General features: G+C 35.9%; 1 protein-coding gene across 2 annotated transcripts in view; it reads right to left on the bottom strand.

Moving 5' to 3' along the window:
- Nucleotides 1-27,302, bottom strand: part of Prkdc (protein kinase, DNA-activated, catalytic subunit) — a 175,759-nt gene that overhangs the window by 79,574 nt on the left and 68,883 nt on the right. For both annotated transcript variants that reach the window (XM_071602379.1, XM_027932827.2), the window contains exons 37-52: nt 25,643-25,828; nt 25,160-25,264; nt 24,109-24,276; nt 21,935-22,062; nt 16,327-16,534; nt 14,912-15,090; nt 13,455-13,623; nt 13,137-13,202; nt 11,378-11,450; nt 10,201-10,349; nt 9,567-9,704; nt 9,243-9,362; nt 6,308-6,451; nt 4,645-4,796; nt 3,764-3,895; nt 2,078-2,189 (exon numbers count right to left, since the gene is read on the bottom strand). In XM_071602379.1, the coding sequence (XP_071458480.1) occupies nt 2,078-2,189; nt 3,764-3,895; nt 4,645-4,796; nt 6,308-6,451; nt 9,243-9,362; nt 9,567-9,704; nt 10,201-10,349; nt 11,378-11,450; nt 13,137-13,202; nt 13,455-13,623; nt 14,912-15,090; nt 16,327-16,534; nt 21,935-22,062; nt 24,109-24,276; nt 25,160-25,264; nt 25,643-25,828 (2,229 nt within the window). The remainder of the gene's footprint in view (nt 1-2,077; nt 2,190-3,763; nt 3,896-4,644; nt 4,797-6,307; nt 6,452-9,242; nt 9,363-9,566; nt 9,705-10,200; nt 10,350-11,377; nt 11,451-13,136; nt 13,203-13,454; nt 13,624-14,911; nt 15,091-16,326; nt 16,535-21,934; nt 22,063-24,108; nt 24,277-25,159; nt 25,265-25,642; nt 25,829-27,302) is intronic.

Raw genomic sequence — 27,302 nt, 5'->3', positions numbered from 1 at the left:
ACTGATTCATATGATGTCTTTTGGGGTTGAGGGTGTATCTCAGTGGCAGGGTGTTTGACTGGCATAAGATATGTCCTTTAACTAAGAGTATTTAATCTGATGACAGGGTCAAAGTCTAGCAAGTAAAGAAAAAAGGTTATAGAATAGTACAGATAAAGCAAACAGAAGAAAGGGGGGCATATAAACACAGTGGTGATCAGAGCCACTAGAGCTAGGTGTGCAGCTGCCGAGAGTGACTTGGCAGGGAGAATGTGAACTACTTGACTTAATCCTTTATATTTTATTTTTATTATCCAAATTTATTTTATTTTCTACACTGTCTATACCACTTTCGTACTTATATACATGTGAAACAAAAGTGTTTATTATCCTTCTTAAGTTGAAATTTAAGTAATGAGAAAATAAATCTAGGAATAAGCTATAATGTGTTCCACATTTGGTGAAAATAAAGCATGTTACACACATTTAAACTTAATAATATATAGGGGCATTAGAATCATGTGGTAACAAGTTACTCTAAATTTTTAGTTTTTTTAATTACAAAAATAGCTGGTAACCCCTAAAATAAATTATAAGTGAAGTTTGAGCTTCCCAAGGGGGTCTGTTTCCTTGAGTTATTTAATTTTATTTTAAATTCAAATGAATTCCTAATCAGGGAAATAGACAAGGATCCAATCTGCTGTCTTGGGTCATTGGGTGTCCAATCAGGGTCACCCGGGCTGTCCTAAGCCTCTCCTAGCTGACTCACAGCAATCACAACCTGGACTCCAACCTAGTCTTTTCTGTCAGAAGGATGTGGAGTGGAGCTATGAATTTAGGAATAATGAACATAAAGGGTGTTTTTTAAAGCCATGAGGCTGGATGAGATAGGCAGGGAAGTATGAAAAAAGAGGACCAAAATGGGGAAAGGCATCTAAGGAGAGAAAAAAGAAGCTGTTAGGGAAGTAGGAAGAGAGCCAAGGAAGTGTCGAAGTAGTAGTTACCTGTGTCATCTGGCCAGACTGCAACAGGAAGACCCTGGGACCTGCGTGTGTGTGTGTGTGTGTGTGTGTGTGTGTGTGTGTGTGTCTGTCTGTCTGTCTGTCTGTCTGCAGTGCTGGAGAAGGAACCTAAGGCTTCACACATGCTAGGCAAGTGCTCTACAACTGAGCTTCACCTTTAACCCCTTCACAGAACTTCATCACAATGAGTGGCCTGCAGCAGATGTGTTAACATGACAGCATGCTAGGCAGTGCAGAAAGCCTCTCTCTGCTATACTTTGAGATAAATGATAACTTGTGGTCAACACAGTGTCCTATACAGCCATATATATATATATAATTAATTTTACCTATTAGCAGAATACTGTGATCTGAATCTGCACTGCACTTAAATACTCACTTTGGTTCTCCTCAAATCCTATAAAGTATAGGCAGGGCACATGAAACTGGAAAAGGTCCCCTGAGAAGTACCTGCTCTGATAACAGATTTATTATTGTGAAATTTCTGAGTGGAGGATATGATCAGGATAATTTAGCTATTTACCAGGATAATTTTCTCCAAAAGGAAATCTTATGACTAAATTCAGAGGAAGGCAGGCTAGTTAAATAGTTGCTTCCTGAGTTTTACAATGCAAAGTTAATTGTCAATCTTTAAATGTTTGGCAAAATACCAGGTGTTTAAAAGTCATACGTCCGGGCTGGGGATGTGGCTAAAGCGGTAGCGTGCTCGCCTGGCATGCGTGCGGCCCGGGTTCGATCCTCAGCACCACATACACACAAAGATGTTGTGTCTGCCGAAAACTAAAAAATAAATATTAAAAATTCTCTCTCACTCTCTCTTTAAAAAAAAAAAAGAATTTTTTTTTTTAGGACTTGTTTGATTCCCAATACTAGGAAGAAAAAAAAAAAAAGCTTGTTAAAAGTCATATGTCCTCTCTAAAAAACTGAGCATTGTATTTGGTATACAGTAAGAAAGAGGGTAAAAAATTATTAAATATATTGGTCCACTGTGTTGCAAATAGCATATAAGAAATACATGTATTAAAGATCATTACAAATGAATTTGAAAGGAAGCACTTAATTTAGAACACACTCACATTTTTTCTCTCAGTACCATATTGAAGAATAAGTCCTAGAACTTCTGCTGCTGCTGCATAAACCTCTTTATATTTTACAAAGGACATATTATTGACCAAAGCTTGAAAGTATCTACAACAAATACAAAAAATAAGTATGCATAAAATAATCTATTCTGATGTTTGACAAAAATATAAAAATTATCCTCATTATCACACTACTAGAACAAATTGAGAAATATGAAATACAATTGATCAACAAACATATGCAAAAATGTTCACCATCTCGAGTGATTAGAGAAATGCAAATCAAAACTACTCTAAAATTTCATCTCACTCCAGTCAGAATGGCAGACATCAAGAATACAAGCAACAATAAGTGTTGGCAAAGATGGAGGGAAAAAATACATTGCTGATGGGACTGCAAATTGGTGCAATCCTCTGGAGATTCCTCAGTATGCAGATTCCTCAGAAAACATGGAATGTTCAGAACCACCATTTGACCCAGTTATCCCACTGCTCGGTCTGTACCCAAAGGACTTCAAATCAGCATGTTATGATGATGCAGCCGTGTCAATTTTTACAGCAGTAGGGGAAGGGTGTGGAGATGGGAGGAATGCTAGAATGACATGAACATTACCACCTATATACAGATATGACCACACTACTGTTGTGACTATGAACTATGTTCAGCCAGAGGAAGGAGAAGTGTACAATGTGTCTAAATGCATTCTGCTGTCATGTATAACTCATTAGAACAAATTAAAAAAATAAAAACATTTTAAAAAGAAAATTTGAACATAAAACATAATGCAACTTGCTTGTATGAGTATGTATTTAAGGCTACCTCAAAATAAAATTTAAAGAAAAAATAAATAAAAGTGCTGGGGAGATGGTTCAGTGATAGAGTGCCCCTGAATTCAATCCTCAGTAATGCAAAAAAAATTTAATTAACTAAAAAGTAAAAAATGTTAGTTTCAAAAATAAGAATAAAATATGTAACACCTCTTATCTGCTGAAACCTACACAAGAAAAATTCAATCACATTTTTTAAAAGATTTTTTTTAAGATGAACACAATATCTTTACTTTATTTACTTATTTTCATGTGGTGCTGAGGATCGAACCCAGTGCCTCACAGGTGTGAGGCAAGTGCTCTACCGCTGAGCTATAACCCTAGCTCCCAAAAATCACATTTTAAAAAATATTTTTTATTTATACATAGACACAAAATCTTTATTTTGTTTATTCATTTTTATGTGGTGCTGAGGATCAAACCCAGTGCTTCACATGTGCGAGGCAAGTGCTGAGCCATAACCCCAGCCCCCCCAAAATTATATTTTTAAAAAACTAAATTCCTCATTCACTCAAGATAAAGTTCTTGGGGCTGGGGTTGTAGCTTAGTGGTAGACTGCTTGCCTAGCACGTGTGAGGCCCTGGGTTCGATGCTTAGCACCACATAAAAATAAATAATTAAAATAAAGGTATTGTATCCATCAAAACTACAAAAAAATATTTAAAAAAAAAAAGATAAAAAAGTTCTTCTCCCAAATAACCTCTAAACCAAATCTTTTTATTTTAGGTAGATATTTTTTACATGGTCCTTACATATATCAAATCAAACCATGTTCCATTCTGACAATCCAATTCAATTTTTTAGTTTAACAACTAAAAAACAAAGCAAAAAAAAAAAAAAAAAGACACTTACTTGATACTCTCTATGCCACACTTTGGGTCATAGGGAGGCAAGTTATTGGCCATTACAATACCTAATAACTGAATCCCTATGGAATTGTCTTTAGAATTGGGGTCCTGGCTGGAAAACTTTTCAAATATTAACCTGAAACACAAGCACAAAGAAAGGAAAAATAGAGATTGTCATACAATGAAATGAACAGCAGGAAGGTAAAAACAGTATTTTCTAAAGTTCATTTTCAACTAAAAGTGTAAGGAATACTTTATATTTTCCCACATTCAAGATTCCTTCTTGCACAACATTCCCTTTGTTCATTTTTTTTTAATATTTATATTTTAGTTGTAGTTGGACACAACACCTTTGTTTTTATTTATTTGTTTTTATGTGGTGCTGAGGACTGAACCCAGGGCCTCACACATGCAAGGTGAGCGCCTACCATTGAGCCACAACGCCAGCCACCTTTGTTCATTTTTATATTCTAATTTTTATTGCTGCCCCAATCTGTTAGTTGATGGTCACACTTTTTTGAAAGTTTTGGCTTGTCTCAGGCTATCTAAAAGAAGTCAAACAAATGCCCTATAGGCTACCCCTGGCTGGGGAAGTGCAAACAAGAGAGCCCCCACCAACTGCCTGAGGATGAGGCAAAGCATAGGTAAGCCAAGAGACAGAAGGGGACTACTGGAGGCACTGACCACCCAGAGACACTCCTAGTATAACTTTGGAGGTTTTGGCTTTTATCAGTTGCTAATTATATTCTTATAAATGGACCCTATTTAAAATAATGTTCCTGGTATCACTTCACATAATTATATTTCATTGTAACCACCATTTACAAAATGCTATATTTTAACTTAAATTTCTGAACAACATTGCAAAAATAAGTAATAGTATACCTGTAAGGGATGGACAGACAATCCTTCCAGCATTCTACGAGGGTTTTTATAATTTCAAGGTTGTGTCTAAACACAGCTCTTTTGGGATGGAAGACATGTTTCATTAGAAAATGAAGCAATCGATTTGCTAACACTTCATCCTTAGGGACTCCCTGAAAAAGTATAGAAACTCTGATTAATATGCAGCATCTATTCTGGAAAAGCATCTTTAAATCCAAAGGCAATTTCTAAAAGAAATGTGGCATTTTACTGAAGGGCCTGGCTCCTGGTTAAACTCCATGTGATCTATCAGGTCTAGTCATAGGCAGTACACAGGCTTCCCTTGGCATGATGAGGGGGATCGCTGTACCTGCACAGACTTGGCCACAGCTCCTACACTGCAAGGGACCTGCAGTAAGAGGCTCAAGTCTGGCCAGCCATGCTCTTTGCACACCTGCATCCTAGCCTGGAGCTTCTATTCCCAGCTCCTTTCTGAACCCTTGGACAGAGGTCCTCTTCTAGGGCCTTTGATGAGACCTCCAAATGAGGCAGGAAGGGAAACTGGGAAACTTGTACCATAATGACTCTGTACCCAGTACTTTTTGACTCTTGGCCCTTTCCTTCATTACCACCACCCCAGCCCCACAATTCCCCATCCACCCCAGAGTCCATAAAATTGCCAGAGTCTTTGTTTAGGGCTCCTCAAAAGTACTGATCTCCCTAACACCTGACTGGCTGTTATTCCATGGGGAAAATGGAACAGGTGAGTCAGTTCTTACTTCAGAACACACAGTGATAGGACCTGTCAATCAATTTCTTAGCAATCTCTACTGTTACCAATACTAGACAATACTTGGAAGCTAGGTGTGACAGCACATGCCTGTAATTCTAGAATTTGGGAGGCTGAGACAGAAGGATTGGAGGCCAGCCTCAGCAACTTAGTGAGAGTCTAAGCAACTTTAATAAGACCCGGTCCTGAAATAAAATGAAAAATAAAAAGAGCTGGGGATACAGCTAAGTAGTAAAGCATCCCTGGGTTTAATTTCCAGTAACAAAAAATAACCACCACCACCAACAACAACAACAACAACAACAAAAACTTAGAGTTAATAAGTTGGAAAAAAAATTCAAAAAAATCCAGACTTTATTAATACCAGAAGTCCTCAGAACCTGACATTGAGTAGATACTACTCAAAATATTTTATATTTTTTATATATAATTTTAATAAATTGGTTATCTAGTCTCCAAGCTCTTAACTAATAAAAGCAGCAAACAAAACACACTGATAGCTTAGTAATAAAGGTAAGGTCAGAGGAATTATCAAAAGTAGAAAAAGAGCGGGGCATGGTAGCACATGCCTATAATCCCAGAGATTTGGGAGGCTGAGGCAGAGGAGGTCTGGAGGGTATAGTTCTGTGGTAGAGCACCCCTGTATTAAATCCCCAGTATCACCACCACCCCCACAAAAAAGAAAAAAGAACAAAAGAATGAACAGTATGAGGCCATGTGATGTGACAGCAGTACAGCAATATAACAACTGCTGCTAAAGCAATGACTTATTAAGAGGTGCACAAATTGTGTGCCAATAAGTTCTCCGGTATGCAGCAGAGGAATAATGTATATCAGGAGGAATAATGTGTATTACACAGTATATTTCTACATAATAGATACATTATTTCTTACTATAGGGGTAGCCAAGCCTGTCCATGAAAGAACAGTAGCCACAATCTCGACCACCATGTAGTGAATTCCTTCTCCGCCATTGTTTTCAGAAACGACCAGTTGCAACAAAGGGCTAAGCCAATTCTTTGCATAAGGGCGAAAGACCTACAAGAGAATTTAAAAGTCAAATATAGAAGAATCCTTTTGAATAATCAAAATATTAATATAGGAATTTATTCTCCATCAGCTAAAATTTTATGACTTAACCTAAATTCAAAATAAATGTAAATTCCAACAATTAACTCACTTAATTGGATTATATTTGATGAATTATCTCTTTATGAGCTCCTAAACAATTCAAGTGAAATGGATTTATAATTGATCTTATTGTTTAAAAACCTTTGTTATGTAATGATGCTTATAGAAATCAAAATCAAAGTATTCCATATTAATCCCCTCTGTCCCTCTAAATAATAGGCAGTTATAGAAAATTCAACTTTCATTTTATACAAAGGCATAATACATAGGAAAAATAAAGGTTAAAAAAATCAGGTAGGAATATATGTCTCAATTTCCGCCCACCATTTTTTTTCCTATCTTAAAAGTCATTCTGTAATAAACTTCACATCAGCTCAACTTCAGATCTCTAAAGTCTAATTCCAATATATCCATATACTAAATTCCATTTAATTTATATTAGAATTGCAGGAGAATGCCATTTTGATGGAAAAGAAGACTGAGTTATTTACTTCTTACCCTTTCTACCTTCTCATTTTCAAGTATGTTTAATTTGTGTGGCCACAGATCTTTTTTTTATAAAACTTTTTATTTTTTAAATATTATTTTTTAGTTGTAGATGGACACAATACCTTTATTTGTTTGTTTATTTATTTATTTTATGTGGTGCTTAGGATTGAACCCAGTGCCTCACACATGTAAGGCAAGCACTCCACCAATGAGTTACAACTTCAACCCCACCATAAACCTTTTTTGATCATGCACCCATAAGAACAAAATCTTGGGCACACTCTATGTATGTCTATAACTCTAATTTATTCATCATATATGTAAACTTCTTTATTAGGCTATTAAACTATAACAAATACTTAATGGTTAAAACTGAATGCAAATATAAGTTCTTTTCTTCCACAAGACAAAGACTGTTGGGTTGTCTCATTTTGAGTATCACTACTCTGATGACATCCACATGCACAACACTTCAGGGACATGTCCTAGTGACGTCTCAGAGTCATTTGTGCAAATACAGTGTAGCAGGCTACCCTATCAGCCTAACTGCCCATGTCTAGCCCCACCAAGAAATCATCCAAAAAATAGCTCCTTTTTGGTAGACATTGAGTCAGTGCTTTAGCTAAAAATCAGGTGTGATGCCGAGTGTTAGGGGTTGAACTGTATCCCCTAAAAAGCTGTTTGTTGTCCATCATATGAGTTCTCAAAATGTGACCTTATTTGAAGTTTAAATGAGGTTATTAGGTGAACCGTAAACCAATACACTGGTGTCTTTTATTTTTTTTTTTAACTTTTAAAATTTGCTTTTATTAGTTATACATGACAGTAGAATGCAATTATGCACTTTGATATATCATACATAGATGGGATATGATTTCTTATTTTTCTAAGTGTACATGTTGCAGAATCATATTGGTCATGCAGTCATATACATACATACAATAGTAATTCTGTTTCATTCTATTAGCTTTCCTATCCCCACATTTCCTCCCCTCTCCTCCCATCACTTCCCTCTATCTAATCTAAGATAACACTATTCTTCCCTAGTGCCCTCCACCTTACTGTGATCCTGAGGTATCTGAAGCACACTGGTGTCCTTTAAAAAGGAGAAATTTAAATACAGCAACAGACAGATGTGTAGAAGACGACAACACAGAATCCCATCCACATGCCAAAGAATGCCTAAAGCGACTAGAAGCTGAGAGAAGCCTCGACCAGATGCTTCCTCACAGGTCTCAAAGGAACCAACCCTACCAATACCCAGATCTCAGATTTTAGAACTTCACAGCCCATGTTTAAGCCCCACTGTCACCTTGTGACAGCAGCCCCAAGAGCTAGAAATCCAGAAAGACCCCAAGGAAAGCAAGTCCTACTAGAGTCCCAGGCAGCCTCTCTCTGGATTACATCCAAGAACTACCTACCTAGACGGGCTTTTCTACTGGGAAATGATCTAAGTGGATCATGTCAATCCTCCACTTAGCACCCTTCAGTAGCTCCCTACTATTCAACAAATAAGCCAGACCCCTTACAAGGCCTAGTCTAGGTCACCTGTCCCTCAGAAACCTCTCATCCAGACCTTGCCCCATGGTCTACTCAGTTAGTACAGACATATTAGCAATCTCAGGGGTCACTTCTGCTCATGCAGCTCCTTCTAAGCAGAATGCAAATCTCTACCACACTAAGTCCAAGGGCCCTCTCCAAAATCTACTCAATCCCCTTGGTGGAAGGTGCTCCCAACCTAATTGGTGCTATGTGTAAATGAATTGACAAATTCAGCAACTACCTAAGAGAAAGGGACTTATTTTTCATTTAGAGTTAACAGGAATTTTTTTTTTTTTTAAAGCAGTGGGGGTTTTTTTTTGTGTGTGTGTGTACTGGGGATGAACCCAGGACTTGCGCATGGAAGGCAAGCACTCTACCAACTGAGCTATATCTCCAACCCAACGGGAATATTTTTACCCATTTATTTTTTGCTATTATAAACAAAGAGGGTCGGCAGCCTTAAGAAAGTTGCCACATATACTCTACACAAAGATAATACCTAACTCAACAGAGATTAATTTATGTTCGATAAAACAATGTACTTTCAAGATATAGCTGGCTAATTTGTTGAGAACAGAAACATGCTCTCACCATTTAGAACTTCCTTCATTGTGATATTCTTTAAGCAGATGCATAAAACTGCAAAGAATTGTTAAATAATACTTACTTCTTCTGTATTTATAATAAGTTTGGCTAAGAAGAGACGGATATTTAACGGTACAGATGAATTTCCTAGTTTGTCATGAAGAAATTTCATCCAAGGAGGAAGATCTTTTGGCACTGAACCCTGAAATAAAACACAAAATTACCTTGAAAAGTAGAATAAAAAAAAAATCATTTTGATGTTATAAGGAAAAAAATGAAAAAGATATGAAAGCAAAAATATCATGTTTATCTGGTATGTAATATAGCTTTTAATATTAGTTAATCCTCAATATGATATCAATAAGTACTATTAACAAAGACAATATAAGATTAATGGAAAAAACACCTCTTCTTCTCTGAGTGGGATCAGATTTCTCTGCATGTGCCTAATCAGGGCTACCATGGGCGCCATACATTCGTGTTGATTGAGCTCATCCATCTCTAATTCTAGGACATCCTCTTGGATCTTGGGGTCTTGATGTTCCTATGAAAAGGGAAAAATCCAGTGATGTAGAAAACTGTTAAATGCCATTGGACATGAGGTGCTCATTTTTTGTTCAATATCATATAATAAAAACAAAAATAATAATAACAATTTGATAATAATATCAAATACACTTGCTATGCTTTCTTATTGAACAACTAAAAAGTAAATAGGACCTTATGTTTGTCTTACATTCCAGGTCCCATCTGCCCAGTCACTCCCCTGGGGTCACACCTCAGGTCAGTTATCCCTGTTACCTTCACACCAACCCAGCTCAGAACTTTATTCTACCATGACCCCTAGCTTCCTGATTCCTTCCTTATTGCTGAGTCCACAGGACGAAAGGCTGGGGCTTAGATTTTGGAAAATTCTCCAAATCAACATTAGTCCCCAAGGACTACCAATAGAGTTTCCCCTAGTAACAAAAGAGCACAGCTATGACCCCTTTATTTGGCAAACTGTGACACAATTCTTTTAATATGTGAGATGTGATCACCCGTCTCCGAAAATGACCAGTGGTAGATTTAGGGTCTTGGGAGCTATAAGAATAGCTCTGAACTCCAGTTGAGAAATCAAATTGACTCATTTCCTCACTCAGGCTACTATCTGCCAAATATGACAAGGAAGACATATAATGAGGACCATCTGAAACATAAATAAAAGAAAAATACATGTACTCAAAACATAATCAATAAGAAATGTATTTCTCTAAGTTCAAACGATATCAAAGGATACTTTACTTTAACTAGGTCTTTCATCAGCCCTGTGATTATTAGCCCCTAGTCCAAATTAACAAAGCAAAAAGGAAATGGGGGAAAAAACTCCCATTGCTTGTGTCATTATTGAGCAGTTCTTCTCTACTGCTATGACAAAGAAATTAAGTTAAACGGAATCTAATTTGTAACAATATCTCTGCATTTAAAATTCTTATGACAATACATTTTATTGTGCCCCTTAAGTTTAAGATAAATGTGGGAAGAAATGCTACTAAAAACCAGTTAATCCAAACAAAATACATAAAGGATTTAAAAAACTGTTTCAAAATATCCTCATATGAAGAAATGGTGATTAAAAAACATGAAGAAAAATTAAGAAAAAAAAAGTGAAACAAAGAGAATGCAAATGGATAGTATGTTTACTTTGAACCAGGAGGCTAGAGAGTGCTGACATTAAACAAAATGTCATGAGGCACACTGACACCTGGTGCTGATAGTATTAGAGGGAAGGGCACGAATAAATGTCTCTAGGCAAAAATCAAGCCCAGCAGCCACAAAGACCAGGCAGAGGCTGTGGGGCTAGAGCAGAGGGCAGTGAAACAGAGGCCTGGAGCAGCTCTGTCCCGAGAGGGGGACCACTGGGCAGTCTAGACTGGTGAGTGGCAGAATATAACTCTTATTCTAACATATATTCTGAAAATATCTATATAATCCATAGAAAAACAAAGAAGCATCAAGCCCATCTTGCCCTCTCTGGCCACTCTGAGATCTTTCTAATGCAGTTTAGTTTGGCTAATTACATTTCTTTCAAAATGTAATTCCAGTTGCCACCTAAGAGTTGGAAAAAAAAAACAGCCAAACTCAATTTCGATGTTTTGGAGTATTTAAAATATTTTCTATTCACATAAACAAACATTAACTTTTAGAAACTTTCTAATCATTTTCACAATATCCTACCTGAATTCCCATTTGCTGCCTCCCTGGCTTCTTTCCTAATTTCCATGTACTTTTTCTTTCTTTCCATAGGAACCTATTGGGCAAAACAAATACACTATTTAAAATATTTTAGAATCATGGATACACTTTTTCTGTTTTAGAAGTAATCTAGCCAAAAAAAAAAAACAAACCTTTTTTTTTTTTTAGGTACTGGAGATTGAGACTTGGGGTACTCTATTACTGAGCTATATTCTCAGTACATTTTATTTTTTATTTGGAGACAGGTCTCCCTAATTTGCTCAGGCAACTTAAGTTGCCTAAGTTACCTTGAGCTTGAGATCTTCCTGCCTTGGTCTCCTGTGTAGTTAGGATTACAGGTGTGCACCATTGCACCTGGCCCAAAGTAATATTAAAAAAAAAAAAAACTTTTATCAAATTTAAAAGCATTTTAAAAATTACGTGTGTGTGTGTGTGTGTGTGTGTGTGTGTGTATGAGTTTTCTTTATGGAAAACCTTGATAGAAGACTCCCACACACTTGGCTCTGGTACAGCTTAATGAGCAGTGTGTGCTGAGCTTTTTATATCTTTTTATATCTGAGAATCAATTTCCTGTATCAATCATGGTTATAATACAGCACCTTACAGTGTTTTTTAAAGTGTAGAAATAGCATATATCAAGTGTATAAATACTTATAAAAACTGGTGCTAATGTTTTTTTGGGTTTTAGTTCTTTGAACATAAGCCTAAGAAAAGAATCTAGCTGGGCACAGTGGTGTATGTTTATAGTCCAGCTGCTCAGGAGGCTGAGGCAACACAATCACAAGTTCAAGATCTGCCTCAGGAACTTGGCAAAATCCTGTCTCAAAATAAAAAAGGCTGAGGAGACAGCTCACTGGCAAAGGGACCCTGCTTTCAAACCACAATACCACAACAAACAAATGAACAAAAATCTGGTTATGCTCCAAAAGGATATGAGGTAGGAAGCAACCACTGGCATGCATCAGTGAAGCACTCAGACATGGTCAAGGTCAGCAGCTATGTGTATGACCTATGGTATATGAACTCAGAGCTCTCCCCCACCATCCTCATTTCTCCCCACTCCACCCTAGTACTAGAGATTGAATGCAGAGGCACTCTACCACTGAGCTACATCCCCCTACAGGGTCTTGATTGTTTCCCAGTCTTGCATCAAACTTTCCATCTTTCTGCCTCAGCCTCCAGAGAAGCTGGGATTAAAGGAGTGTGCCACTGTGCCAGGCCTACTCTTCCCATTTCCAGTGGGGAATGAAGGCAACAGACACCTGACTTTTCACCAACTGCTGAAGCCAATATGCCAATCTGACCTTGACTAAAACCAAACGTGTTACATCTGCTGGTTATCCCCATGACTTCCTCATTTTTTGGTCAGGTTGCCCAAGCAGGATCACAGGTTCACAATTCTTATCAGTATGGACTTCAATTTCTCTGACTAAAAGAATTTACTCAGAAAATAACTTCTGGCATGTCCTAACAGTTCCTTCTGTTGGCACTGTCATTCCTTCACAAGTCAAGAGGAGGAAAAATTAAAAATTAATTAAAAATATAATTGTTTGAGACTATCCCTGGGGCTGACACTGCCAATTTCTATAGTTTTGATTTTATAGAAACAACATGAAGCTGCCAGTTTTTGTGGCTGAAAGCAGACTTGAATATTTAACATGTTCAACACAATATGCTCTTCTCTGTGAGCATTTAATGTTTGGTTTTTTTACTTAGAAATAAGATTGAAATTTTTGCTTACCTCAACTTCTACAGGAAATGTATAGCAGCGCTTCAGATCTATCAGATTTTCAAAAATAAGCATGTTCTATAAAACCAAAAAAATCATATGAAAATATCTGAAAGATAGACATCCTAAATGTAATGGAACTACAGAATTAATTCTACCCCATAATTCATTAAGAAGCACTTCAACTTTCAAATGTATTTATGTAGAATTTAAAAAACCCATACCTTTAACATTATAAGAAGATATAAATTATGATATAACTTGAATTGATGAAATCTAACTTTTGAAATCCCATAATGACAACTAGTGAACGTCACTGGAGAAACCCACCTTTTCTGGTTTTTCATTGAACAAAAATCCTTGGTAAAATTTCAATTCATTGAAGACACAGCTGATAACAGAAATGGCACAGTTGTATGCAGCACAATGATAAAGCCTTCTCCTCTCCAGCAACTGGCTCTCGCCTGCCATGTTTTCTGTAAATGCACCATGGCACAATCTGCAGAGTAGATATAGATCACAAATTAATTCACTTAACATGGAAATTGAAGCTTGAGCTCAACCATGCCTAACAACTGCGTTTTCTCCAAAGTGTCAGGTTTGTGCCAGGCATAGTACTGGCACTGGGAATATCAAGATAAGCATGTCGTTGTCTCAGAGCACAGGCCACATACATTGATCTTACCACTCGTGTTAAGTACAGCAACAAGTACAGTATGTAAAGAGACAGGGAAGTACTGTGCTAAAACAAGGCTGCAGGAGAGGGCATAGAAACAAGGGCAATGGTTTCAGGAGTATGGAAAGGATAAAATGTGCCATATCTGATGATATCCCACAGAGCCTGAGGTTGGAGAGCTGCAGATAAAGAGAAGTAAAATGTGACTCCTAAGACTCTTCTTTGTGCAAACAAGTAGAAGGCAACATCATTCACCCAGGAGGTAAATATGGACTAGAGTAAGAGAAGAGTAATGATAGGCTTGGAGGTGCAAAATGAGATCAGTCCAGGTGTGGTGTGCACACCAATAATTCCAGTGACTTGGGAGATTGAGAGAGGAGCTTCACAAGTTCAAGACCATCCTTGGCAACCTAGCAAGGCCCTAAGTAACTTAGTGAGACCCTGACTCAAAAAATAGAAAGGGGTTGGCTGCATAACTCTATATCATGTACAACCAGAAGAATGAGAAGTTATACTCTATTTATGTATGATGTGTCAAAATGCATCCTACTGTCATGTATAACTAATTAGAACAAAAAAAGCGGGGGTGGGATTGAGGTGGGGCTCAGTGGTAAAATGCTCCTGGTTTCAATCCCCAGTACCAATAAATAAATAAGTAAAAATAGAGACTCAGCAAAGTACACCTTCCTTGGAAGAACTTCATTAGAAGACTAGTTTTAAAGAAAATATATTTGATCACTTTGTGCTTTAAAGAACACCTACTAAGAATACTTGCCACTTTTGCCATTTCAAATAATAGAAAAAATAAAATAACTTCTCACTTCAATTCATACTACTAAAAATATATCAAGCTATTCAGGGAGAAAAGTGTTAGAAATTACAACAGTAAAATTAGAGTTTTATTCTTTATAAAAGATAAGTTTGGGATAAAATATCTAATGTCCAATGACACACTAAAGTCCATCTAAGTAATTTGTATATAAGAAAGATCAGAAAACTATAAAAGTTCAGGATCTAAATAAAACACTTATTCACATTATATACACACATAAAATTCTATATGTCGAAAATAGTAATAAATCAAATAGAATCCAAAATTAAATAATCTTACTTAATAAGTGTCTTTGTAAGTTCATTTCCTTCTGTAATACAGGAACCATGGAAAACTTGATTGATTTTAGATTCCTTAGAGTGAACAACATCTTTAGGAAGACGAGAATACATCACATCTAGCATCTTATAATAGCACATCTTCTTGGTGATTTGAGTATCAAAAGTAGCTTCATTTAGCTTAAAATAGGTAACAAACAATTATCTCCCGTTTTATCCAACACGAAAAATATCTTATTCAACACATCAATTTAATACTTAATGACTTTAGACAGAAAATAATTTTAACAGAAACACTAATTCACTTTGATAAGAGAGTGCCCTGTTGTCCAGAGTTTCCAACATGGACAAAACATTGAGTTATTATATTCGGTGAAGCAAGAAATAATGCACAAGGCTGGGCATAGTGGTACACGCCTATAATCCCAGTAACTCAAGAAAGGAAGATCAAAAGTTGGAGGTCAGGGTCAAAATAACCTAGTGAGACCCTGTCTCAAAATAAAAAATAAAAAAGGACCCGGGACGCAGCTCAGAGGTAAAGCAACTCTGAGTTCAATCCCTACTATCAAAAAGAAAGAGAGAAAGATGATGTTCAAATAGTGAGCCCGTGGTAAAACAATGTTTTCAAGAAATCTTATTAAAGGCATGGGAACAAGAGGAGAAAAATCCAACATTAAAAAAAAAAAAAAAGATATTTAAACTACTTTCAAGTTTACATTAATGATATGACATCAGGGGCAACTCTTACTGGGTCCCCTCTTGGCCTGTGGGTACTTTGTCTTTCTTCTCACTTGATTAAATCCTACTTTTTAATACTCTTTCTCATCAATGGATTTCATTCTACAAATTCACAAGACAAGAACCCAGAAAGGAGGCACTGGGATCTGCTGCAAAACTATAGCAGCAAAGGCTGAAAATCTCGTTTCATCATTGGGGGGTTCATCCAGGATCCCCCCACAGCATAATCCCTGTATGTTTCGTCTCATCATCCATCAACTGCCACCATGGACTTCTGGATTGCCTTGATGTGAAAGACACCCAAGCTACAAATGGCCTTATGGATAGAATCAAAAACCAAACTCTGCCAGTACACAGGTCTCCAGTACATAGGTCTCCGTACAAGGACCCTGACAACTGTCCCTGTTCAATGCCCCTTTTCAACTTTAAGTAGCCAGAGATGTCATCTCCCCTTTTCCTAAAGGTAGTTAGGGGCACTTCTTCAGAGGAGGGAATGAATAAGATAGGTTAAGTAATGGACCCCAAATAAGATTTTTAATGTAAAGGCCATTTCAGACGTTAACCTGTAGGAACACTCCAAACATTCCAGCCAACTCTTTATTGCCAGGGTGGCAGTTTCTAATGACACTGGTTAGGGAGATCTGTTAATTATTACTAGGTTTATGAAATGTAGGATACCTTTGTAAATCTGGAATTCAACACATCAATGGCATCCACCACAATTTTGCTGAAAAATTCTTTCAGAGCATCCAGGCTGCAGTGCCACAGTAGGGTGAGGAGAGAGCGATCTACAAAAGCTTGTCGAGTAACATTTGAAAGAAGGTCATCCCTCCTGAACATTCTGTATACACTTTCTAGAAGGCCTAACTGTGTGACACATGAATTCCTAAGAAAAAGAAGAGATACAATTACATGAAAACTCATGCTTTGAACAAACAATTTATGAGATCTGCTACATACCGAGCAAACTTCGATGATTATGAATTACAAAAATAACATAAAGTTTATCAGATATGTGAAACTCTTGAAATATAACCATCACTTGCACACAAACTCTATTGTTTATTCATCCACAGAGATCTTCAAAATAAAGGCATTCTGGCATTAGGAGGAAGAATTTATTTACTCTTCAAATCTGGTTTTGCTTAAAAAACATCTGGAGGGTTTTGAAAGAATCTCAGGCCTAGAGATGATCACATTTCCAAGATATGAAACTCGAAAGAGGATTTAAATATTTTAGTCTTAAGCTGGGAGTGTGTAGCTCAGCAGTATAATGCTTGCCTAACACATGCAAGGCCCTGAGCTTGAACCCCAGCGCTGCTAAATAATAAATTAATAAATCAATATTCTAATCTCTCCCTAATGAACCACCATTCCTATTTCCTATGCAGAGCTGTACCCTGTATTTGATCATTTCTCACCAAAAAAATAAGATATTTGAATTATTGGTTCTAAGATTTTGTCTATAAATTTATAAATTAAGAATGTAGGGTATTAGGACAAAATGATCATTAAAATTCTGACACTGTGAAGTTAGGTATTAACCAGGGCAAAAATATGAGACTAAGACAATTCAGTCACAGAGTTCTAATGTTGTAAGACATTACTAGGTGCCACATAGTTTTTCAATATTTATTTGGGCACTACAATTAATCAAATGTTTAAGAACATAAGAAAATATGTTCTTTTAGATACAAATTAAACCCCCTCTCACCTATAAAATTAGAAACAGTCCAAATGTTTGACAACATCTTCTACAGGAATAACAGTGGTGAAATGGGCACGCTCATACATTGCTGGAGGGAATGTGAACAACTTAAGTCCCCAAAGAAGGGATGAGGAGATAGCCAGCAAAATTATAAATGCATTAATCTTTTCCTACATTTAGAAATCTACTTCAAAGGTACAATAGCAAAATACAAAACCACACAGATGCACCACTTTTCCTGTGGCATTATTTGTAATAACAAAAGACTGAATAAAAATCCATTAGTGGGGAGCTTCAAAATACTATGATACTTCTATACAATGAAAAATTTTACACTTGTTTAAATAAAAAGGAATGGAGACACTGTGCTAATTAATGTAGAGTGATCAGAAAAAGATATCAAGTGAAGGAAAAAAGAAGGTGATAAGGCAGAAGTGGACTAGGAGAGGATATATGGTGAATTAATTATAATTAAAAAATTTAAATTTCAACCAGCTATTGTTATTCTTACTAGTAATATTTGTATTGTTACTTTTGAAAGTATTTTGGGTATACAGTACAACTAAATAATTATAATTTTATGGAAAAAACATTTTTGTAAAGAAAAAACAGTAAGATCTAAATTGTAAGGGAATAAGAGAACAAGAAGTTTAATTTAAATCCTACGTTAAATTTGAAAGGGAGATAAAAATAGGGGAAAGTAAAAAAGGGTAAAACCTTAAAAATCTCATAAACAGAAAAAGAGAATTAAGAAAAAACAAAATAAAACAAGAAAAGTTTTAATAATAAAATATTTGGTTGCCTTATATTGCTTTTTCTTGCTTGAGTGCACTGGCTAGAAACTCTAGTATTATGTTGAATAAAGCAGAAAGGGCACACACTATTGCCTTGTCCCCACTCTTAAGAGGAAAGCATTCAGGCTTTCACTATTAAATATTTTATTCACTGTTCGTTTTGCATAGATGACCTTTTTCAATTTTGTCACGAATGGGTGCAACATCTGGTCAAAAAATTTTTCTGTATCTACAGAAATGATAATGTGGTTTTGACACCTTATTCTAGCAATATGGTTTATGACATTAATCAATTTCCAGAGGTTAATCCAGCTTTGTGCCCCTATAATAAATTCCACTTTGTTATGAGAGAGATATATATATATATATTTTTTTTTTTTAATTTTTAATACCTTTATTCTATTTATTCATTTGTATGTGGTGCTGAGGATCGAACCCAGGGCCTCATACGTGCTAGGCAAGCACTCTACCGCTGAGCTATAGCCCCAGTCCCTGATATCTTTTTTACATGTTGTTAGATTCAGCTTGCCAAGGCATTTTTGAGGATTTTTATGTCTATGTTCATAAGAGATACCATTCTATTATTTTCTTGTGTTGTCTTTTTATGGTTTTGGTATCAGGGTGCTATAAGCCTCTTAGAAGGAGCCTCCTTCCTCTATTTTCCTCCTTCCTCTATTTTCTGAAAATATGTTTCATGTTCCTCCTTCCTCTATTTTCTGAAAAATTCAAAAAGTATTAGTAGGATTTCCTCATTAAGTATTTGATAAAATTCACTAGTGAATGTTGGGTCTTAGTTTTCTTTTGTGAAAATATTTTTAATTACTAATTTATTTACTTGGTAGAGGGACATTCAGATTTTTAAATTTCTTCTTGAGTCAGTTTTGGTAACTAGTGACTCTAAGAATTTGTCTATTTCAATTAAATTGCTAAATTTTTTGGCATAAGGCTGTGAATAATATTGTATTATAATCTTTCTAGTTTTGGAGAGGTCAGTAGTTTATGCCTCCTCTTTTATTCTAGATTATCACAAACTATTATTTTTCCCTTTAGTTTTGTCTAACTCACAGTTTCTCAATGTCATTTACATTTTGAAAAAAACAATTTTTGGTTTCATTGACTTTTCTTCACCATTTTCCAGGTACCCATTTCATTAATTTTCATTCTAATCTTTATTATTCACTTCCTTCAGCTTGCCATTGGTTTAGTTTACTTTTTCTACATTTCAAGGTAGAAAATTAACACTATTGACTTGAGATCTTTCTTATTTTCCAAAATAGGCATTAAAAGGTATGATTTTACCTCTATCTACTATTTTAGCTGCAACTTACACATCTTATTTTACTTCAATCAACATCCTATCTGACTTTCCTTGCAGTTTCTTCTTTGACTCAGGATTATTTAGAAATGTGCAATTAATTAGCTGTTTATTCAGAAATATTTTCAGTTTCTCCAAATTTCCTTCTGCTTTTGATTTCTAATTTAAGGTCATTGTGGCCAGAGACCATATTTTGGATGCTTTTCATCTTTTCAAATTTATTAAGACTTGCTTCACAGCTTCGCATATAGTCTATACTGAAGAATGTTCTGTGTATATGCAAAATGAGTGCTGTATTCTGCTGTTGTGCATCATGTTGACTAATTATGATTTTTTTTAATGTCAATGGATGAACCTCAAAAACTTTATGCTGAACAAAGAAACCAGACATAAGAGATTACATGATTCCATTTCTATGAAATGTTTCAAAAAGGCAAATTTATAAAGACAGAAAGTAGGTTAACAGTTGCTTGGGCTGGGAATGGGAATGGGAGTCAATTGTTGAAGTTCAAACAGGAGTTCATTAGAACATAAAATGTTGCCACGTGCTGGGTGTGGTTGTGGCACATCTGTAATCCTAGTGACTTAGGAGGCTAAGGCAGAAATATTGCAAGTTTGAGATCAGGCTCAGCAATTTAACAAGACCCTGTCTCAAAATAAAAACCAAAAAGGGTTGGGGATGTAGCTTACTGGTAGATTTCCTAGGTTCAATCCCCAGTACTAAAAGGAAAATTTTAAAAGTTCCACAGTAATGGTGATGATTGTTCCATCCTAAAGTTTGGGAAAGTTCTTAAAGATTACTAAACTGTATCCTTAAAATGAGTGAATTCTATGATATTTAAAATATAACTCTGAAATAAATTTACATGGATATTTATAAATTCAATATAATCTACAGCCATACCACCCTGAACGCATCCAATCTCCTCTGATCTTGGAAGCTAAGCAGGGTCAGGCCTCGTTAGTACTTGGATGGGAGAAAAATTCAGTATAAATAAATGCCACTTTTTAAAAAATTCATTGAAGTTTACAACTCGAAGTAGCCATGGCATCAAGCTCTTAATCTGAAAATCAAATATGTCCCATCTTTCCCACTGTATTTTTCTAAAGTAGTAAGTTATATTTTAGGCATCCATACTGTCCTATTTACAAGGATAAATTCACCATCACAATGTAATGGTGCTAAACTGAGAAGGGAAAAAAGAATTGGAAAAATGGCTATTTGCAACTCCTAATTAAATAACTGATTCAGGGCAACTAACAGAAATGGATGCTAAAACCATTAGGGAAATGCTCTGTAAACAGGGTTGGTCAATCTTGGCATCACTAAAAGTAGGACAACCAGACACTAGGTGTCTCCTAATGCCATGAATATGAAACATTGAACATCTACTATATGCAGTCTTGTCAAAAATTAAACCTGTCATCTAAAAATATTTTTATTTTTTATTTTCTGATCATTATACATTTGATCTCTATTCCTTGTTTTATTTCTATTGCATAAGAGCACCACTAATACAAGGTTGAGAGAGGCATAAGGGTGAACACATTGTTTAGTAAATATCAGTTTTTCTTTTATTTGAAGATCAAGGAAAACCCTTGATCTTCTAGATTTGTTATTAATGGAGGCTGAATTTTATTCAGTGATACCTATATTGAGATAATAAAATTTTTCTCTTATTCTTTTAATAAGATGTCAATTGATTTCTGAATGTTAAACTTTGCAATACTGAGACAAATTTAAATTATACATAAAAGAAATGAACCTGAATCTAATTGGGCTTTTACATATAACTTTCAGTTTATAGGAACACAAGTATTGGAGGGACAACTTAAGTGAAAAGGACAAGCAAAAAAATCAGATAAATCCAGAATTAAAATTCTGTACAGAACAAGTGCAGGCTTCTTCAATAACCAAAGAAAAATGAATGAATATGGGAGAATGCTCTAAATTAAGGCAGACTTATGAGACATGCCATGAATGAGCCTTGTCTTGATCAAAATTCCATTATCCAACATGCGAGAGCACTTGAGACTCTTGGGAAAATCAGAATATGAAATTACTGATAATTTTGTTCAGTTGATAATGAAACTAAAGTTATTCAAGAAAACAACACTTTTTGGAGATACATACAGAAGGCTGTAGAGGTAAAATAACAAGGCATCAGAGATTTGCTTTTAATCAGAGTAACATACAAAGAAAAAAGACAAAGGGGAAAATGAAACAGGAAAATGCTGACATTTCTTCCATCTGGAGCCTCATTTGTGCTCTAGCTCTGAGTATGTTTGAAAAGTTTCACAATAAAAAGTTCATTTTGAAGAAGACAAAGTAAGACAGAATAGAGTTTTGAGAGTTGAGTGCCAATGCCACTCAATTTTTTTTATTTTTATTTTTTTTAACAGAGAAGATAGTTACCTCCAGAAATAACATGTGTATGAATCCTGGGATTCCTGACTAGGATGACTTACCTTCTGGCAATCCTTTTGAAAGTAGCTTGAAATAATTCTTCCATAACATGCTGCTGTTCTCGACAAAGAATATCTGTCATCAACTGTAACAATATAGGGCTTTGGGATAATTCCAATGCATCTAGAAACTAGAAAAAAATATATTAGGATCATTAAAATTTTGTAGGGTTTTATTTTGCCTTTAATTGTTCTAATTTAAAAATAGAAAACAGAACAAAATTTCATACATAATTTTAAAATGTTAAGATTTTTATCATTTTTTTTTTCCTGGAAACAGTGAATGCCTAGATTATGACAATGTTCATTAAGTACTGGAGTTTTTATTCTTTTTAGGTTTTGCAGATGTTTTTCCTTTCTTTTTCCACAGGTTCTGAAATTCCATGGGGTGTGCCCTCACCAGAATCTTCTGCTCTCACCAGGCAGGCACTATTGGTCCTCTTACTCAAGAAACACATTTATTTTCCCCACACTTCTTGAAATATCATCATTGTTACTGTTATTTTGGTATCAGGGATTAAACACAGGGGCACTTAACACTGAGCCATATCCCCTGCCATTTTTTATATTTTATTTAGAGACAGGGTCTTGCTGAGTTGCTCAGGGCCTCAACAAGTTGCTGAGGCTAGCTTTGAACTTGCAATCTTCCTGCCTCAGCCTCCAGAGCCACTGAGATTACAGGTGGGCACCACCAAGCCCAGCTTTCCCCACCATTCTTATTACAGGGCAGAGGTCCTTCTTCAGGCTCCCATTCTCTGTCTCAATGTCTGTTTGTTCCACTTTCTAGGCAATACTCTCAATTTTATCTTCAGAAGATAATAGGAAAGTTTTAATTTAAATTTTGCTTTTACATATTTAATTTCCATAGCCCCTGTTTTTCCTATTTCATGGACACAGTGCCTTCCTTCATTTCTCAATCTATTCTTACACATTCTTTCTTCTTCCCTCCTTTGGTTGACTCCATTCCCTCTGACCTCCATTTTCCTGTTGGTCTGCATCTTTTTTTTTTCTTTTTGTGAGGGGGAGTGGGGGCGGTGTGAGTACTGGGGACTGAACCCAGGACCTCACACAAGTTAGAAAAACATTCTACTACTGGGCTACATCCCCAGCCCAAAGCAGTTTGATCACTTATTTATTTTGAGATATAGTTGTCTCATTTCTCAGTCTGGCCTTGAACCGGTTCTCACCACACCCCTGGTTTGTATCTTTTTTTTTGGAGAAGCTTTCTTTATTCATTCATGTTCATTGTTCTTTTTTTTTTTTTTTTTTGTATTGCATTTACATTTACATTAAAAAAAATACTAAGGATCAACTTAGAATCTTTGGGTATGCTAAAATCATGAGCTAACAGATTACTGGAGAACAGAATATTTACATAATACCAACATAACCAGACTATGAGGTCACTATCATGGGGCAACTAATATCATTTGCCACTTTCTGTGCTACTGTTTCCAAGAAGGTTAACCTGAATCTCCTGACCAAGCTTTAAATCTAACTTTCCATTTAGAAGAAAGTAAAGGATAAACAGACAAGTCAGACAAATAGGGGAAAATATCCCAAAAAAGGTCTCTGGTTCTTTCAAAAATGGAATGTCTTGGTGTCATCAATTTGTGACCCCAAAGCCGAGGTCCTTTCTCCCTCTTTGAATTGTAGAACCAGTAACAAAATAAAGCATGAATAGAGCAGTAAAGGATACTTTTATTTCTGGCAAAGAATAGGAAAGGTGAGAGATAAACTCACAAATCAACTTCCCACCCATTGGACAAGAGAACCAAAGAAGTGTGGAGTCTAGAGGAAGTTGTGGTGCCTTTTACAACCAGTCCTGAACCCTACAGCAGCCTTCCCTCCATGGCATTCTTTACAAGAACATCCTTAAGTCCAACTCAGGCCCAGTGGGAGAATATTTCTTAGCTTCTTTTGGTATTATTGCTCATAATTAACATATTATTACACATTCCATTTTTATGCATTAAATATTTCACAATTTAATAGTGGGGGGGGGGAATGAATTACAGAGGATTCAGCTATTTACCTGCCTGTGCAGCCAGCCAGGAAATGAATTAAAATGAATTTTTAAGGAATTCTTCTCTAATTCTGAATATTTCACTTACTTCTTTTCATCAAGAAATTTAAAAAAATAAAAATGTTTAAATTTTGATACTACTAAAACTAACCTTTTTCATGCAATCCACATAATTATTGTACCTCAGAGTTCCCGGGGGAAATTCATTAGAGTTCATGGGGAAATTAGAAACAATGAGCATTTCTAGAACATGCTTAAGGTCCTCCAGACTGTCTCCAGTCAGGCTGGTAAAGAATGGAAGAAGAATTACAGCTTGGCCCTGTGGAAAAACATAGACATATGCATCATGCTAACTGTGATTTACAAATCCTACAGATTAAATAAAAATACTGCTTTCTAAATAAAGCACTATGTGGATTCAAGAATGACTTCAGAGTAACTTCTGGATTACATTGAAAACCAACCTGAATGCAATTCTGTTCCTTGACTTCCACTCCAGAGATGAGTGGGATGACTTAGAGCTATATGCATACACATAAATAAAATACTGTGTGCTGGCTCTGGAGGTGTTTTCTCCTTCTACAAATAAAAACCCTAACAGAAATGTAATAGATGAGTTTCATATGGAAAAAAATGACCTATGAGGTAATTTATAACTTACCCATTGCATAACTACCTTAGAACCTCATTCTGAGCTTCATTTTAGAGCTTAAAACATTATAAAACTTTAAAATTAGCAACCTTAAAATTATAGTATTTATTAAATTCTTGACCCCCAAATTGAGATTTTGTTATATTTAATGGTAAAAAGATTAAGTAATAAATATAGCAAATCTAAAAAGCTAATTTAAATCATTTGTGTAAAGACAAATGTAAATTCTCCTGAATATGACACTCTTCATGATTATACTTTAAAAGAAATGCTCTCATTTCTTGGAGAGACATACTGAAGCACATGCAGATTAAATGTACCAAATCCTGGGAGTGTCCTTCAAGAGGTAAGGGGCTGCATAGTTGGAACAAACCTGTCCCACAAACTGAGTTAATAAAATTGATGATAAGTACATAGGGACTTACTGTGCTAGTCTATTTTTGGATGTTTGAAATTTCCCACAAAAAATAGAAAGCACGATAAATATGCAAACATATAAAAGTCTGGATAAAGAATATAATCTGGGAAAAAATATTTTCCAATCATTTACCTTCAAGTGCAGACCCAACTCTGAATCAGCAAGGAGACTAGTATATGTTGTAAAGACTTCAGGGAATGAGTTATGATTTGTATTAAAAGAGACAGATGAATCAATCTAAAAGAAGGGAAAGAAAAATATGACACATTTCTTTTTATATCTCTATTTTCTTTAACACATTTTCTAAATGCTTAAATTTCAGAAATAAACTGTGAATCTGTTCTTGGGCTTTAACAATACTTCAACAATCTTATTTTGAAATATTTTAATGTTATCTGCTAAGATAAAATATATAAAGGTACAACAAAAAGACAATACAAGAAATGATAAGCATAATAAATAATGATATAAAATAATGGAAAAAGTAAAAAAATGTAATCAGTAATTACCCTTCCCCAGTGATTTTTATTGATCAAACCAATGAGCCTTTGAAGCTATTTCCATTAAATTTTTAAAGATATAGCCTTATGGTTTCAAAACGCAAACTGGAAATACCTGTAAAACTTTTGTCAATAAGGCCAGTACTGCCATTTTACTTTCTGGAGCAGAATCCTTGGCCCACCATGAATCACACTTCCTCCAGTTCTGCAGAATTGTGGTCGCAAGCTTCAGTCCTTGGTGTTTCTGAATGGCTCGATCCCTAAAGCTCTGATCTAACATACCATTCAAAACAGCACTCACCTGAAATAATTTTGTAATGAATGAGGAAAAATTCTCAGTATTTAGAATGACAGATATTAAACAAAATTTACTTTCATTTCAAAGCTATCCTTAGGCAACAGAAACACTATTTCTATAACAGATGTTTACTTCAAACCCTTTTAATTTGCAAACAGTATTTTACTACATAAATTCTTTCCCACATAAAGAAGAGCATGGCCTTATTGATGTCATTGTGCTCCTCCTGCCACTCTTGGTGCTCTTAGTTTGGGGCATTTTTGATCCAACTCCAGTTGGAAGAGGAAGGAGCTCTTTTCTTTTTCAATAGCAATGCTTGTTTCAGGAACACTGTATCTTCTCTTATCTCATGGAAGTTTTTCCTTCTTTTTACCTTTCTATCACTAAAGAACCTCTGCTACACATTGCTTTTTTCCTGATGCACTTTTTAGTATCATTCTCTCCAGGTCTTGGCTTCTTAGCTATTGGCTCACGTTTAAGAATTGACTGGAAGTGCTGTGCAGGGGCAGAGATCACATGCTGTGAGGGTCACAGTTGTCACTAGTTGGCAATGACAACTGAATCTTTATTTTCTCCTAGGCCTGTCAGAATATTCTGAGGGTAAGCACCTAGTTGACAGTATCCCAGACTCAAATTGGAAGGTAAAGATGAAGTGCCTGTCTCTAGGACTAGAATTTGGGTAAGCTTTCAACTTTGTCTGTTTTCATGATGGAATCTTTACACTCAATTACGCAGAATCCTGGGCCAAGATACATGTCCCTAGAAATCATCACCTTCAGTCTTCTTCCTGGTAGCAGGACTGGGCCCTGATGACTGGAGGCTGACTTTGCACCAGGCCTCCCTCCTCAGACTCTCTTCCATACTCTGCCCAGCACACTGGTCATCCCACCCTCCTGCTGCTGTCATAGAACAGCTATTGGGCAGGCATGGTGGCCCACGTCTGTAATTCCAGGGACTCAGGAGGCTGAGACAGGAGAATTGCCAGGTTCAGGCAAGCCTCGGCAACTTAGTGAGATGCTCAGAAACTTAGCAAAACCCTGTCTCAAAATAAAAACAACAGGAGAGGGAAGATGACACAGTAGAGAAAGGAAGCACAGCTGTGCAGTCTCTCGGCACCAGACTTATACAATAGGAAGGCAACAAATAAAAAAAGGAATGTCATTTAAACACAATACTGAACTGTAGTTAAAAAAATAAAATAAAAATTCACATAGGAACAGAACGTCAGTAACTTCGGCATAAGAAATAATACCTTAGAGGCTGGGATTGTAGCTCAGGGGTAGAGCACTTGCCCAGCACATGTGTGAGGCACTGGGTTCAATCATCAGCACAACATAAAAATAAATATAAAATAAAAGTACTGTGTCCATCTACAAATTAAAATTAAAAAGGAAACAATACCTTAGATACACATCAGCTCTGGTTGCCATCAGAACAGAGTAAGGAATGTGGACAAAGAAATGTGTGGCCAGCAAAT

Source organism: Marmota flaviventris, chromosome 15 (genome assembly GCF_047511675.1).
Source record: "Marmota flaviventris isolate mMarFla1 chromosome 15, mMarFla1.hap1, whole genome shotgun sequence".
In the NCBI taxonomy this organism is placed as follows: domain Eukaryota; kingdom Metazoa; phylum Chordata; class Mammalia; order Rodentia; family Sciuridae; genus Marmota; species Marmota flaviventris.
This window is presented reverse-complemented; position numbering and strand designations above follow the sequence as displayed.